Genomic DNA, 16,180 nt, shown 5'->3' with positions numbered 1-16,180 from the left:
CACCCCCACACATCTTCCTCCACCTCTTTTCCCCTTTTCTTCCTAATGACTCAACAAATAAAACTGATTTGTAAAATTCTGTTGCAGCATTCAAGGAACTTCAGTAATAGTTGCAAGGTAGATATAAGAAATTAGATATATTAAGAATAAGTTTAATTATGATAAAAGTGTGTATTGGCAATAAGTAATATGAAATTGAAATATGGAATAGATGGGTCTTTAGTGTTAAGACCAATATATGTTTTATTGTTTGCTAAGAAAATTATGTGTCTATGGTTATTCTTGTGTGTAATTCGGTATTTGTGGTTTGTTTGTTTTTTTCTTGTTGTATCAATAAAAATCTTTTTTTTTTAAAAAAAGAAACTGATTTGTAAAAATGTTACATGGGAAAAAAAATATGAGAAACATGAGAGACTTTTGTAAATCAAGAAAATCTTTAATTAAAAAAAAAAAAGAATTTCCCCTGCTGGGACAGACGAAAGGTGACCTATGTGGTCCAATTTCCTGTTCTCCTAGTGGCCAGCCAGATGCCTCTTTGGAAGCAGGACCTGAAAGCAACAGCAGCTATCTCCCCACCTGGGATTCCCAGCAATGGGTGCTCAGAGGCATTGACTGCCTCTAGCAGCCAGCGTGGAGTAGTGGTTAGGGTGTTAGACTGGGACCTGGGAGACCAGGATTCGAATCCCCACTCAGCCACAAAGCTCACTGCCGGTTCACTGCCTCTCAGCTGAACCTGTCTTGCAGGGTTGTTGCGAGGATAAAATGGGAAGGAGGAGAATTGTGTCTGCCACATTGGAGGATATAAATCCAATCTGTCAATGATCAATGGAGGTAGGACCCTTTCACAATAACAACCTGGGATGACTACTCACAGGCATCCCTGCTGCTTTTCAGTTTTTCACTCTGCGGCTGGAATCCAAGCGGCACGAAAAATGGCAAAGGAAAGAAAGCATTGGAAACTTAAGTTAGTTTGGGCCATGGAACAGTCACTGCATTACAAGCGTTAAGATTCAGACCAGGAATATTCTGACAATTTATGCAGTCACCCAATGCACCCCCTGCAATATCTCACATTGAAGTGCTTGGTGAACTCTTACTGTTTTAAAAGCCTACAGTACAAATGCATCGGGGACGCAGGTGGCGCTGTGGGTTAAAGCCTCAGCGCCTAGGACTTGCCGATCGAAAGGTCGGCGGTTCGAATCCCTGCGACGGGGTGCGCTCCCGCTGCTCGGTCCCAGCGCCTGCCAACCTAGCAGTTCGAAAGCACCTCCGGGTGCAAGTAGATAAATAGGGACCGCTTACCAGCGGGAAGGTAAATGGCGTTTCCGTGTGCGGCTCTGGCTCGCCAGAGCAGCGATGTCACGCTGGCCACGTGACCCGGAAGTGTCTCCGGACAGCGCTGGCCCCTGGCCTCTTGAGTGAGATGGGCGCACAACCCCAGAGTCTGTCAAGACTGGCCCGTACGGGCAGGGGTACCTTTACCTTTTTACAAATGCATCGGGGGGGGGGGGGACATGTTCCATATGAACCACCCCATGCGACTATCCTTATATTTCAAGCAAGGTTGAGAAAAAGACTCCTAGAGTCCAGTAAGCTCGATGCAAAGCTTAAAGGTAATTTCTGTACTGGGAAAACCTGGTGCAAATGGAGCTTTTAAGGTCTCCACCTTGCATGCAATTATTTCATGCAACTTCAACCAGCCAGCTTTCAATTGTGCAAGGTTGAAATTGCCTGTGGCGACTGCATTTTTACAGAGAAGCATCTGCTACATTTCATGCATCAGCCAAAGTAAATGAATAAAGATCACCCCTGATGGCTGAGGGCCCCCCATACCAATGCAGAACTTGTAAAGCTGCTCACTATGACAACATGACTTGGCTAAAGGGTGTGGGGAGAGGACGTGAGTCAAGGAAAATGCTCTTCTATCAGAAACTGCCAAAGTAGGACCCACAGGTGTCAGTGAGCCCACCAGTACTTCCTATGGAGCCCACAAAAGGTCTCAGTAAATAGCCCCTCAAAAATCAACAAGGCATGAGAGGTGTTTTGCTCTTCCTGCTTGTCCTAGCTCATCCTTTTTTTACACAGCTGTTTAGTGACTGGTGCAACTTCCTAATGTGCCCACTGCCCCCCCCCAAAGGTTGGTAGCCCTGTCTTCACAGAGTCCACTTACTTTCCTGGCAGCCAGTTTGATCCGTGGAGTGAAGCTGTTACACTGGAGCTGGCTTTTGGAGGTGTAGAAACTGGAAAAGGGAAGTAGAAAGACAATGGCTGTGTTTGCATGTAACACTAAACCATGGTTTAGCGACTACACACACAAACTGGATCAAGCCCAAGGGAGACTCAGGTTTGCACATTCACTCCATCTCCTGTCTGACTCGGTGGTAGCATTTCATCTCCAACCTGATATTAATAAACCAAAGGCTGCAGGTTACAACAAACTGACCATGTTCAAAACAGTTCAACTTCAGACCATGGTTTCTGGATCTGGCTTGTTAAACTAGCCATAGTTTGTTGTAACCCACAATCTCGGATTCACATGTAACGATTAGGGGGAAACAAAAGTAACCCCCTTCCATGTTTTAAGGAAAAAAGCAATGCAGGAAACACCTATACAAGCTTTCGAAGCAACACCAGAGCAGACTCAGTGGAGGCTGAGGACAAGACTGCCCAGGGCTGAGGTCTGAGAAGGGAGGGAGAGCAGAGAGAATTCCCAAGTATCAAAAGCAGAGAGGGAAGACCCATGTGAGCATTGTCCAAGGTGGAGCCTTGGCTGCAACAGTTCCAACTTCAAACACGCACCTGTGGTTTATCCAGTGTGGTATATTGTAGTCATCTCCCAAGCGAGAGTCCCCAGGACTGCAGCGATTGTGTAGCTAAGAGAAGAAGAGTTTGGAAAAGGCACCATGTTAACTGGATGCTTTTTGCAGCTAGTTTGTACTGCATTATGGGAATCCACAGTAATGGACGGTTGCAAGAAAGGAATCTGGCACCGGATACAGAGGGTTGCAGTCAAAGAAGCCATGAATCCAGCAGAACTGTCTCTCCCTCTCCTCCCCACAGCACACCCCTTGCCCCCCCCCCATATATGCCCTGAGGGTTCCCTTACCCCCATGGAGCAGATCTGGGACAGTACAGGAGGGAGGAGAAGTTACGTTATGGGAGCAGAAATCATTCTGCTTATGAAGTGATGTCGTTGGATTCAACCCAGAAGCCGGTAGTCCAGAGATTTCTAGCCTTCATTTAAAACAGCCTTCCCCAACCTGGTGCCCCCCAGATGCTTTGCCCTACCACCAGTCCTGGGAATCATACAGCCAAGCTAGCTGGGGCAGATGAGATTTATAGCCCCAAACATCTGAAGAGCACCATGTTGAGGGAGTCTGATTTAGGAGTGAGAAGTTCCTAATCCTCAATAGTCTGGAGAAAGATAGAGGCTAACAAGCATCCTGGAAACAAGCCTGGCTTTTGGTAATTAGGCAGGTGCAGGTGTTCAGCACTTTGTTCCTTTCCCATACCTTTTCCTTCCTGCCGCCCCCACCTCCACTCTCTTTTATTTCCCTATGTACCCTTACTAGAGGATGTGCTTTAATTGAAGAGCCGGTAGTGTAGAAACAGAATTATGGCTTTCTATTTAATTGGTTGGATTTATTCTGGCACAAGAATCAGCTGGAGGAGGGAAACAGCTAGCAGGCAGGTGTGGCAGAGACGGAGGAGGAAGAAAGAAAACAGGCATAGGACCCCCGGGCCTTACCTTGAAGAGGGGCACAGCGTGGAGGGGCTGCTCTCCCATGCACACCAAGTCCACCCCAATCCCTACAGAAGCAAGCAAAGCAGGGTGAGGAAGATGAGTTTGTTAATAGCCACGTGCTGTCCTGGTGCTGGACAAGGAAGGTCCGCAGCAGAGAGGGGAGAGCTTGGATTTGGCGCCTCCCCTTGCCACTCACAGACCAGCAATGAAAAGCTTTCCTGCTTGGTCACCCATCACTTAAGACACTTATTAAACAAAAGGATTTCACGTTTTCCAAAGGGCCCAACTCTCAACGCAACGCCTAAAAAAAAAGAGGTCATCTCTACATTTTGGAGATGCTCTAAAGTGAGAAAGAACACAGATAGGAACTGCCTTATGCAGCAGTCAGGCTGCTTGCCCATCCAGCTCAGCGTCCCCAGCAATGGAGAACCAGATGTTGCTGCACTGCAGCTCTCATCACCATCCCTTATCACTGGCCATGCTTGGTTACAGGGCCTGATGGGAACTGGAGCCCAACAACATCTGGAGAAGGGCCCCCACATCTGGTGGACATCAGCAGGGAGCCACTCTCCAGGGTTACAGGCAAGGAGTCTTTCTTCTTCCCAGGTCCTCCCTGGAAAATGCCACCGGGGAGGTTTTGCTTGCAAAGAGGCTACTCTCCCCACTGAAGTACACAGCCCTTTCCCACCGCCTGCCGCTAAGACCATTTTACCATTATCTATCATGCGCTGCTTGGTCAAGATCATGAGGAGCCGGTCCACTTCGAAGACTCCCACACCAGGCGTGATGACTACGGACATCTGCCCCGTCCGGTCAAAGTTTCGATTGATGTAATGCTTGTCAAACACTAAAAGCAGGAAAAGTCAGAAGCAAAAGAACATGCAATTTTTTACACATAATATGCTTATCAAGGGACAATTTGCTCTCATCCATGACAGCTTCCTAAAACAAAAAAAATTCCTTCCAGTAGCACCTTAAAGACCAACTAAGTTAGTTCTTGGTATGAGCTTTCGTGTGTATTGGTCTTTACGGTGCTACTGGAAGGAATTTTTTTTGTTTTGACTATGGCAGACCAACACGGCTACCTATCTGTAAGCTTCCTAAAAGTTCAGATGTGAACTTTGTAAGGTACTTTAAGCTTTTTTTTAATACTGAGTTTTAATTGAGGACCTGGGACCTTAGGGTGAAGGCAGGTCAACAACAACAACGTGCAGTTCACCAGCTTACAGAAACTTGTTTGAGACAGTTAAAAAGTCCTGAACTGGATATTCAATCCGTTGGGAGTCAGCATCGCCCTTGAGCCAGTGCCACTAACTGGACTCATACACTTCAGCCCCAACTGGGCTAGGCAAGCTGGGTAGCACTTCCAGAGACCACCTTCTGCACAGGAACAGGTCAAAGTGCTGTGGACTCACAGCTTAGAGTTAGTTGTGAGCACCGGATTCACTCCAACAAGAAGACAGTCATCGCACAGCAGAGTCTAGCAGAGTCTAGCAGAGTATAAACGACTCGGAGAGCAGCTCTGTAGAATATCTTCTTTATTCTATCTACAACTATTATACACACTATATACAGAGCTAAATGAGGTCTAAGCATAAAGAATGCTGCACTGCACCGAGTGTCTGCAGCTGCTCTTAGCAGCAACCTTATCTATACACACGATCTCTAACACTCAGTCTCTCTCTCTCCAACACACTGACTGACTGACTGACTGACTCTTTGATGTGGTGCTGGAGCAGAATAAGTAGAGAGGAGAACACTGCTCCTCCTCTCTGGAGAATCAGCAGACTCATCAGGAGATTCTTGGATATGGGAGGGGTGAAATCTCCTCAGGAGTCAAGAATCTGCTGTTTTCACTAATGAAGACCCTCAGCAGTTATACTAGAGGTGGGTCAAAAAAATCCCCTCCTGCATTTCCAAGGTCATTCACCACCAACCCCAAAAAGTGTGTGTGTGTTTATGTACAGAAGAGGACTGGGGGCTGTTTGTGAGACGCAGGCAAAGTTGCCACACTCCCTGGGGCTGATGAAAGCTGTAGCCCAGAGGGGACCAGATTGGGGAAGGTTGGTGTAGACTCAGGTAAGTACTGGGTGCCTCCTATTGGTCACTCTCAGTTCACAACCCAACAGGCTAGGCTAGCGTCTCACAGTCACAGAGCATGTGCACTAGAAATTAAACAAGAGTCCTCAGCAGCATGAAAGGAATTCCATTCCAAATGCTCAGAAGTTTCTTGGCAGATAAATCAACAAGGTAGAAATCCCCCTGAAGACAGAAACTTTGAATGCCACTGAATTAACCCCTAAGTCAGAACTGTGCTAGTTACTGGCCTTTCCGATCCAATCTATCCTGTAAGAACAGATGACATTTGTGTGAGGAGGAACCCAGTCACTGCCTGTGTACGGACGGCTCCTTCGTGCTAGAGTGGTACAAGAAGATTTTTCCCTCTACTCACCATTAAAGGAGAGGTTTATGGCTTCCAAATAATTTCCTTGAGCAGAGGTAGAATTGCAACCCGGAGGAAAGCCCTCTAGAGGGTTAATTACAAAGGAGAAAGGAGAAAGAGATAGTCAGCTATAATATTTGAAGCCCATTTTTATTATTTATTTGCCTGGTGAATTAGGAGCGTAAGGACAACATTTGGACTACAACTCCCATCAACCCAAGACAGCATTGCTGTATTTTGCCATGGCTGATAAAAGAATCTCTGTGGCGGCTGGGGCTGATGGAAATTGCAGTTCACAATATCTGGAGGGCCCAAACTTTGGGGAAGGCTGCCTTGTGACAAGTTCCAAGAGTATTGGAGTCATTTTGGACTCACAGCTGTCCATGGAGGCGCAGGTTAATTCTGTGTCCAGGGCGGCTGTCTACCAGCTCCATCTGGTACGCAGGCTGAGACCCTACCTGCCCACAGACTGTCTTGCCAGAGTGGTGCATGCTCTAGTTATCTCTTGCTTGGACTACTGCAATGCGCTCTACCTGGGGTTACCTTTGAAGGTGACCCGGAAACTACAACTAATCCAGAATGCGGCAGCTAGACTGGTGAGTGGGAGTGGCCGGTGAGACCACATAACACCGGTCCTGAGAGATCTGCATTTGCTCCCAGTACATTTCTGAGCACAATTCAAAGTGTTGGTGCTGACCTTTAAAGCCCTAAACAGCCTTGGTCCTGTATACCTGAAGGAGCGTCTCCACCCCCATCGTTAAGCCCGGACACTGAGATCCAGCACCGAGGGCCTTCTGGCAGTTCCCTCATTGCGAGAAGTGAGGTTACAGGGAACCAGACAGAGGGCCTTCTTGGTAGTGGCGCCCGCCCTGTGGAACGCCCTCCCTTCAGATGTGAAGGAAATAAGCAGCTATCTTCTCTTTAAAAGACATCTGAAGGCAGCCCTGTTTAGGGAAGTTTTTAATATTTAATGCTGTATTGTTTTTAACACTTGACTGGAAGCCGCCCAGAGTGGCTGGGGAAACTCAGCCAGATGGGCAGGGTATAAATAATATTATTATTATTATATTATTATTTTGATTGCTCTGACTAACGCCGGGTCTAGAATACTACCTTTTTTGAAATTCTAATAACCACCATCAGGAATAATATAGTAAAAATTGCAAGAATGCCCTACCTGCCTGCTCCAAACGCACCAGGATAGGGTACTGGATGAAAAGTTTCTTAATGGTCACAAGCAACGATGTCCACTCCTCTCGTCTTTCGTTCTGAACCACCACCCTGTAAGGAAGCGCTGGGACTGAGTAGGAGAGAAATTGAACCAGCACAATCCTTTACAGATAATGTAAGGACTTAAGGATGGAAAGGGAAGGGAGCAAGGAGAGCTTGCTGGATCAGGCCAATGGCCCACCTAATCCAGCCCTCTCCCTGCCTGTGGATTTCAGTGACTGGTACTCAGAAGCACAGCCATCATGGCAAATAACCATCGATAGCCCTCTCCTCCCTGTGGGAGCTTAGAGTTAGGAAAATGGTCTTTCTGGCGGGAACTTATCCAAATGCTGCTTTACAAGGTACTAATATGTAAGCCAAACAAAGACATCTGCAAACAGGAATTCAGCATCTTGCAATACAGGTTAAGTTCCCCAGGATAGCGGCAAGTTTCTAGTCCTCAAGGTTATGAGGCAAAAAACCCCAAGCACCTGCAGTTTCTACTAAAATTTAAGAAACATTTCAGCAAAAACTTTCAGTCATGGAGCTTTTGCTGTCCCTCAAGGACCCCAACCTATATCCTCCTCGCCCTCCAAAATACTGCAAAAGTTGTCTATTTTGTAGCCAATCGCCAGTTTCCAAATTAAACATTTCAGTTGCAAAATACAGATTTCTTAGGACGCTCACAAAATTTCTGGAATACTGTAGAGTAAGACGTAACAGTTACTCCCTGCATAAACGTAAATTCATCAGGTTTTAGCTTAGGAAAAACAATTGTTGAAAAGGAATGGAATTCTTCCAGTTCTTTAGCAACTGCCATGTTTTCCCCATATAGGTTACTAGATCAATTATGAGGGGTGATATGTATGTGTTTGTGCATCTATCTCTCTCTCTCTCTCTCTCTCTCTCTCTCTCTCTCTCACACACACACACACACACACACACACACACACCTGGAAATGGACCACAGATACTCAATGGAAGGACCACATGGGAAACCTACTTGTAAAAATCTTCATAGAATCTTCCTTCATGATCTTGCTGAATCGAGGCACGCTGTGTCTCCGGAAATTCATCTACAAGAGACAGCAGCAAAATGTAAAGACCATCCCCAAAGCACCCAAAAGGCATCTGTCCCAAGCCCCTCTCTCTGCAGACCAGCAATATTCAAAGTGCCATACTTTCCCATGTATAAGACTTGGGTTTTTTTATTTAAAAATTATGCTAAAAAATGGTGGCCGTCTTATACATGGATAGTGAATAGGGCAGACTTTTGATTGGTTGCTGTCAGTGGCTATTGGGTGTGTTATTGGTTGCTGTGTCAAGGGCTGGTGTTGATTGGCTGACGCTGTGGCAATTGGGCAGGCGATGGCAGCTTCTGCCAGCGAAGGGACAAACGAGAGGCGGATTTTCGGCAACCCCCCTAAAAAAAGCTCAACAAATCTGAGCCATATCCCCACATTTTCTTAAATGTGAGTCCCTCAAAATAGGGGGTGTCTTATACATGGGTGCGTCTTATACACGGAAAAGTACGGTAATACAACTCCTTGTAAAAGCGCTTGCCCTAAACACCCACCAAGGGCAACCATCCCTTTCCTCTACGCAGAGTAGTGACTGAGGCAACAGCTCAAAGCTCAGAGGGCGTGGGAGACACAGAGGGAAGTCCCAGAGAGGAACAGAGGCAGGAAGATGTCAGCACCCTTACAAGCAAGGAGGAAGAGAAACATTTATCTTGTAGCTACTCACTCAAGGATTTTGCATCATAGAACGTTCTAGAAAACAGGACCACAGTCACTTCATGGCTGCAGTTCTTCTCCTGACCAAGAGGAAAGGGAGGAGGTGAATGTTCTGCACAAAGCCTCAGTCACAGCCCTCATGGGACCCCCTTGCATGCGCATGCACATAGACACAAACAGCTGCTTCAATCAATGGCGATGCTGCTTCGGTCTTGGTCTCAATGAAGAATGACCTAACCATGAGGACAGGCTCCACGTCGGAGGAATCTGACACCATGTTAGAGTCTAACACCTCCTGACATAACCTTATGAATAACTTTTTGAGGAGAATGTTACCAGGGCAAGGGCATTTCCAAGCACACACAGGGCAACTCTCACCCCCAAATAACAATTAAAGCTTCTTCTCTAGAAAGCTGAATGGAAGGCAACCCTGATCTCATGCCTGAAAAATGTAAACGCAGTACAGCCACTAAATGAGGCTATTTAATATTTGCTTTACAGTAGAAATCCAGCAATGAACATGCAGTAAAAACTCAGTCTATGGGAGTATCTATTCAGAAACCTGACAAATGTCAAGACAGGACTGGACTTCTCTTTACCGTCTAATGTTATGGCTCTTCGTTTACTTGAAAGTCACTTATCCAAAGTCTCTTTGGAAGTACCACTACAATTCTCCGCAAAAAAATTTAAGCAAGTGGACAAACATCTTTTGCTATGCTATGTACCTCCAAGGTCCTGCAAGCTGAGGTTGCCAACCTGGAGCCACCCAGATGATGGGGGACTACAACTCCCATCATCCTTAGTCATTGGCTGCAGCTGATGGGAGCTGGGAGTACATGTCTAGGTAAGCTTCACATTGGCGTTCCCTGTATTACAGCATCCTGTAGACTCCCCAGGTTCCTTTCCCTTCCCTCCTTTGGATCCAATTGTCCCATAACTAGGCAGCAACTTCCACCAAGGAACCTCCTATCTGGGTTATGTTTTATTTACATTTGGGGAAGCTCAAATATCTATTGAGGGTAAGGAAGTGTAGGAACCCCTCCTTGCCCCAGTTGCAAGCAGGCCTGAATATGAGCCAAGGTCACAAAGTAAAAAGCACACTCTTATTCCATTGCTGCAGCCGAAGACACAGAAAGTTACCTTCCACTTAGTGAAGAGATCAGCAAGGAAACCATTCACAGCTTTCTCAAAGTAAAGATCCCCTGCAAAGGGAAGAGTAATAAAACGGGGGCAGGGGGGAGGGAAGAGATAGGCTAAGAGTGATTTCTGTTCAAAGGAGCATTGATACTGCAACCTGCGCTCCTCCCACCAGGTGTTTGTTCAACAGGGGAGGGGCCGTGTTTGCAGTTCATCAGAGCAAATGGAGCTCAGCTTCACCAACCACAAGAGTTGTTTGGACACACCCACCCAAGATGCTTCGGTCACAAGGCAACTGGAAAACAAACCAAGGTTTGCAGTAACAAACCATGGTTGACCGGTCACAAGAGACAACCCATTGCTTGTCGACCAAATCAAGGTTAGAACAAGCCATGTGGGAGTGGGATGAGCTCTCATGGAGGCACAGTGCTAACAGCAGGTATGGGACAGGCAGATCTCCAGAAAGGCTCCTATTTCTCCATACCGTAGATGTCAAAATCCCACATTTCACAGCTCATCTGGATGAAGATATATACCATGGCGGAGGTTGAGCGGAAGACAACCTGCAAGAGAGACACACAAACAGTAAAAACTACTGCTCTAGCTGCTGCTTGATAGCGTAGAACAAACACCTGAAAAGGGGAGAGAGAAAACTCTGGGGTGGGGAATAAAGAGGCCTACCCGGGTGTCTTCACTGATGTAGCCACACGTGACCTTCTCACTTTTGACCCAAAGTTCACCTGCTTGAGCCCTGGAAGAAAGTCAAAGAGAATCCATTATCACATTCCGAAACAGTGGACATGAAAACTGAGGTTGCTACTGGCTGGGCTGTATTGGCGGGAGGTGAAAGTACCAGGACTGATCCCTGTCCCTGGGCTTTGGGTTAACAAAAAGGAAATGCCTTTTTAGGTGCAACACCATCATAAGTTATTATTTATATGCCACTCATCTGACAGGGTTGTCCCAGCCACTCTGGGCAGCTCCCAACAAAAAATAGTAAAAACCCAGCAGAACATCAAACACTAAAAACTTCCTGGAACATGCATGAGTCTCAAGAGCTCCTCAAGGGCATTGATTTCCAAAATACTGTTACTAGAGCTGCAGCTCAATGTTTAACTTGATGGTATCATCAGCCTGATTAAAGCAGGAGACATAGAAGCATGATTAGTCACACCAACAGCGTAAAGAACAGCTTCTATCTGCGGGCTGTTAGGCTGCTGAATGAAAAGATAACAACAGGGGAACTGACTTTCAGGTTTGGTGGGTGTGCATCAGTAAACAAGGGGAATTAAGACTAAGAGAGCTGAGTGGGGGGGTGCTCATGTAATCTCACTGTATGCAAGTTGTACAAGTGACAATAAAATATTTCAATTATTTCAATTTCAATTAATCAATTTATCTGGTGCATACAAACGGCTCTGCTTATTATTAAAACCTCAAAACTGGAACCCCAAAATTCTAGAGCTGGAAGGGATGTTTGAGGTCCTCTGTCATCACTTGCTGGGGCTGATGGGAATTGTAGTTCAACAACATCTGGAGGACCAAAAGTTCCCTGCACATGCTGTATTTGAAAGGCTCCTGCACCAAGCAGGGAGTTGGGACAGAGGACCTCCAGAAGTCCCTTTGAACTCTAGAATTCTACGGTTCTGTGTTATTACTTTGGGGGCAACATAACCATTGCCTGCACAGGCAGATTTCTAAAGAAAGCACTTCCGAGAGAGCGAGAGAGAGAGATGTGGAGAGGGAGCAAAGGGTATGTGTGGGGTGTGGCTGGATACTCACCGAATACCTGCAAATTCCACCTTCTGAGTGACATAGGCACACGTGCCAACCTAGCAGGCATTTGGTTTAAAAGAGAAAAAGAGGGGGAATGAGAACTCAAGGCAGTGTGAATTTGCAGGAGACAACTGCTCTTCATACCTCTTATCCCTGAGCACATCAGAGAGGGAGGTGGAACTGTTTCTAGCACTCATGGCTGCATTTGTAAACATGCTTATGAACGACCCAAAAGCTCTCATCTGCTATCACCTCATCTCCTTGCCCTCTATTCCTACCACGTCTTATTTCAGCCCAGAACCCACCTCTCTTTGCCATCCTCTCAGACCCTGACCAAAAAATATCCCATGTTCTACACTAGTGGTGAGAACCTTTTACTGCCTGTGGGCTACATGCCAGTGGTTGGGAGTAGAATGGGGCCAAATACAAAAGTAGGCAGAGCAATAGTTGCGATTCTCTCATTCGTACAGCAAGCCACATTTCTGCCATGCCAAATCCGGAGGCTTTTACAGCCACACCTCTCCATCTAGGCAAGGAAGGCACATTATAACAGTTCAATGACACATTCAAGCCAGGCAGGGCTGTTGAAGTGTGCAGCTTGGGAAAATGGTGTGGCTAGGGTAGGGTTCTGAGGGCCAGACAAATAACTCAGGGGGCCGTATTCCCCACCCCATTTGACCCTCACAGTTGTCTCCCAATGCCCCAGTCCTGTAACAAATTCGATTGTCAGTATTTGTCCAGTTTATGCACAGAGCAGCAGCCTGAGATTCCCAAGTCGAGTCCATCACAATCTAACTGAGAATGAACAAAGAGCACTTTCCCTCCCAGATCAGACGCAGGGCCCTCACCAAACTCTTCTTCAGTCGCCACATGTCCCCACGCCCGATGTACTGATCCTTGAACGTCAGCTCCACCAGATCAAGGGTCACTTCCTAAAGAGGAGGGGAGCAGAGAAGCTTGATGGCTTAGGTGTTTGAGAGCCCCATTCTGCTCCTGTGGAGGCCTGGCGCTGAAATCTGTAGGCTCCTGATCACAAGCACAAGCTCCCCTGATCTCCCCACTTAGCTGAAGAGAACTTTTCATTTCATGACAAAAAAATTATTTATTATTATTTATTTCAGAAAATTTATTATACAGCGCTTGATTAAAAAACTCCAACAACCTCAAAGCAGTTTACACACAAAAAATAATGAAAGAAAATAAGCTTTATGACAGATAAACACCTGCATATATGATCCTCATTGCAGAACTGCTAAGCTTAGGTATACTAGTTTTTAAAACAGTTAGTTTTGACTGTATTTTGATGACTTTATTATGCCTGCTATTTGTATAGTCTGTTTATATTTTGGATCATATTTTATGTAAACCACCTGTAATTGAGTAGGCAGCTTGTTAAAGTACTCAGAGCATGTAAAGGCATCCATCTAAGGCAGGCTGCTCTACAGCAAGGAGTATACAGCCATAGTCCGAGATCTGCTACTCTCCTGCTAGAATTGCTGAACACCAGCAGAATGCAACTTTGCAAAAGTGTTTCAATGCCTCCACAGAACAGATTAACCTGCTTTTGCAACTTGGGCTGGGAGACAATCCCCACATGCTTAGAAACCAGACTAGGTGGAAATGCCTCAGGGCAAAGGCTGCAGTTCCACAAATACCTTTGGGTCAACAACGTTCACATGGACATCCTGGTAAGGTCTCAGTCGGAACACCTGTGCCACAGTCTGATCTACACTTATGGTTTCTGCGAAAAGAAGGAAATCTTAGGTGATTGAGAGGTGGTGGCTTCCAACTGTGTCACCCCAGCAAAGATCTCACAGAGACCTTGTCACTCCCTAGATGGAGAGCTGATTGACAGCAGACAACACTATTGGCTGATTATACTGCACTCATTAAGGAGCACCCAAATAAAGATCAGAAAATCCCTACCTTTCTGTAAATCCTCCTTAAGTGACTTCACTTGCAGGAGCAAAGGGCTGGAACACAAGAGAGGAAAACAGCTGCATGAATTGGGCCTTTACAACATACTCTAAGAAGCTGAGATGTTCTAATGTATCCCCTAATCCTACCCCACACTGACATCCAAGGAGGGCATCATAGTTGCTTCAAGAGATCAGCATCTCCCTTACACTTTTAATTCAAGATTCGCATTGTGCAACCAGAAGCTGAATTGATTTGGGAAGGAGGAGGCTAGGAAGTAGTAAGAATGCCAAAACCACAAGAGGTAGCTGGCTTGAACACTCTTTATGTCTCCATAGCCCTGGTGACCTCCTGGATTAGAAGTGGGACAATATTTTATTGCACAGGGTTAGGGCAGCAGTCAAAGGTCAAAGGCCTGTCCCTCCCAGGGAAAACAACAACCAACCTCCATGAACCTCCACCCAAGCAAGACCATGCTTTCAACGCTCTGTCCTTTGTGGTTTAGAAGATGTGGACAAGGTTCTTTATGAAGCCAGAACCTCTAGTGGTCAGGAGTTTAAAGGAACTGGTGCATGATGTCTTCTGTGCACTTACAAAGCACAGCATAACTTTAAAAATATAGAATAACTTTATGTATTACCTTCTACACAAAGGCATCAAGGCAACTGACATAATAAACAAATATTAAAAACATACAACAGCAGCTAAAGGTGGTCACACAAAATAACCCCCCTCCAAGTACACGTTTCCCATTGAGCCAGCAAGAGAGATAGATCAACATTCAAATACTTCACTGTATAGTGAAAGACATGACCAAGAGGTGGAAAGGCGTTAAGACTAATTCTAACATGTATTGGCCACCCGAATGTGTCCTACTGTCTTGGAGTAATAGCTAACATACCATCCTGCCCAATGGAGTTGGAGCTTCTTACCTCAATGCCAAACACAGCAGGGTAACAGCCAGCATCTGTAACCAACTAAATACAGTAGCACCTAGGGTTACGTAACCCTCTGGTTACGTAAACTTCACGTTACGAAAGCGCCAAACCCGGAAGTATCAGACCAGGTTTCGCCATGCACATGCACAGAACAGTGATCCTCGGGTTGTGAAAACCTCGGGATCCGGCCAGACCTCTGAAACAGATCCCGTTCACAACTGGAGGTACCACTGTACACACATATGCGGTACTCCTTCACAAACGTCAACTTTAGTTTTGTCAAGCTAGAGGCCTTCATCAAACCTATGTCAAAGCTGCCAATCATCTGGCGGAGTCTGCAAAGATGGCCCCTTTTCCTGCATCATGCCCCCAAATTGCTAAACGCAAAAGCCCAAATACAAAAGGATTCACCTGTATTCATCATTGGGGTGTGCAATTTCCACAATGTCTCCCAGCTTGATCTGAAGAAATACTTTGGGGTTCACCACAAGCTCATCGTCTGAAAAGGGGAGGAAATTAGGGAGGTGGGGTTACAAATCTGCAGGACTGTTTTACTATTTAGAAGTTCCTGCAGCATTTCCAGATTGCATTGAATTTATTTCAATAGAGATTATTCTATTGCACTTTTTACACAAAGAGCCCTGAGGGCATTTCCACCACCTCCATGGCTACTGACCACTGCTTCCAAAGCCTTTCTTGTGAATGACGAGCTTGTAGACCTTGCTGGTCTTCATCCTGAATTCTTGTTCTTCTCGGTTATTAGACACCAGGCATTTTTACAAGGTCTTGCATTTCTGCAAAATAAGCAAGCAAAGCATTCAAAACCACTTGCCTTCCATTCTACATTTCAAGGAAAACAACACCACAGCCCAGCTTCAAAATAAGGCCATCTTCACATTTTGTACCAGCAAATTCCACAAACTGTACTCAGGGGCACTTTCACCTCTACCCCAGAGCAAGAAATGGGGTGTGTTGTGCAAATTACTGGAGTGGCCGTTTCATCTATACCCCCTTCAGATTTCATGTGGTGGTGGGTGTTTTTGTTGTTTTGGGGTGGGAATCTCTTTTGTGAAGGCTACCCTACTTTTTTAAAAAAATCTAACAGAAATTCAGCATATGAGATAAGATTTCCTGGCGTACTAGTTTGTTACTTGCAGGGAATATGTCATTTATCATCTATTTATTGTTGCATTTATATCCCACCCTTTGCTCCAAGGAGCTCGTGGCTCTTCTCGTCCTCACTTAATCTCCACAACAACCATGCGACACCCATTAACAC

The 16,180-nt window shown here is 45.9% G+C and overlaps 1 protein-coding gene across 12 annotated transcripts in view; it reads right to left on the bottom strand.

Moving 5' to 3' along the window:
• The window catches only part of DEPDC5 (DEP domain containing 5, GATOR1 subcomplex subunit), a 55,963-nt gene that overhangs the window by 36,954 nt on the left and 2,829 nt on the right, over positions 1-16,180 (bottom strand). For 11 of the 12 annotated variants that reach the window (XM_083716837.1, XM_083716835.1, XM_083716844.1 and 8 more), the window contains exons 2-19: positions 15,578-15,695; positions 15,313-15,400; positions 13,973-14,019; positions 13,702-13,787; positions 12,895-12,978; positions 12,053-12,102; positions 10,952-11,021; positions 10,755-10,833; positions 10,274-10,335; positions 9,144-9,213; positions 8,401-8,473; positions 7,366-7,469; positions 6,198-6,272; positions 4,458-4,592; positions 3,749-3,810; positions 2,800-2,873; positions 2,171-2,240; positions 873-909 (exon numbers count right to left, since the gene is read on the bottom strand). In XM_083716837.1, the coding sequence (XP_083572963.1) occupies positions 873-909; positions 2,171-2,240; positions 2,800-2,873; positions 3,749-3,810; positions 4,458-4,592; positions 6,198-6,272; positions 7,366-7,469; positions 8,401-8,473; positions 9,144-9,213; positions 10,274-10,335; positions 10,755-10,833; positions 10,952-11,021; positions 12,053-12,102; positions 12,895-12,978; positions 13,702-13,787; positions 13,973-14,019; positions 15,313-15,400; positions 15,578-15,635 (1,324 nt within the window). In that variant the 5' untranslated portion in view covers positions 15,636-15,695. Of the gene's footprint in view, positions 1-872; positions 910-2,170; positions 2,241-2,799; positions 2,874-3,748; positions 3,811-4,457; positions 4,593-6,197; positions 6,273-7,365; positions 7,470-8,400; positions 8,474-9,143; positions 9,214-10,273; positions 10,336-10,754; positions 10,834-10,951; positions 11,022-12,052; positions 12,103-12,894; positions 12,979-13,701; positions 13,788-13,972; positions 14,020-15,312; positions 15,401-15,577; positions 15,698-16,180 lie in introns of all 12 variants that reach the window. The other variant, XM_083716840.1, reaches the window with a different exon arrangement.

This window comes from Podarcis gaigeae, assembly GCF_964106915.1.
Source record: "Podarcis gaigeae genome assembly, chromosome: 16".
NCBI classification, from domain to species: domain Eukaryota; kingdom Metazoa; phylum Chordata; class Lepidosauria; order Squamata; family Lacertidae; genus Podarcis; species Podarcis gaigeae.
The sequence above is the reverse complement of the archived record's forward strand: the minus strand, read 5'-3'. Positions and strand labels throughout refer to the sequence as shown.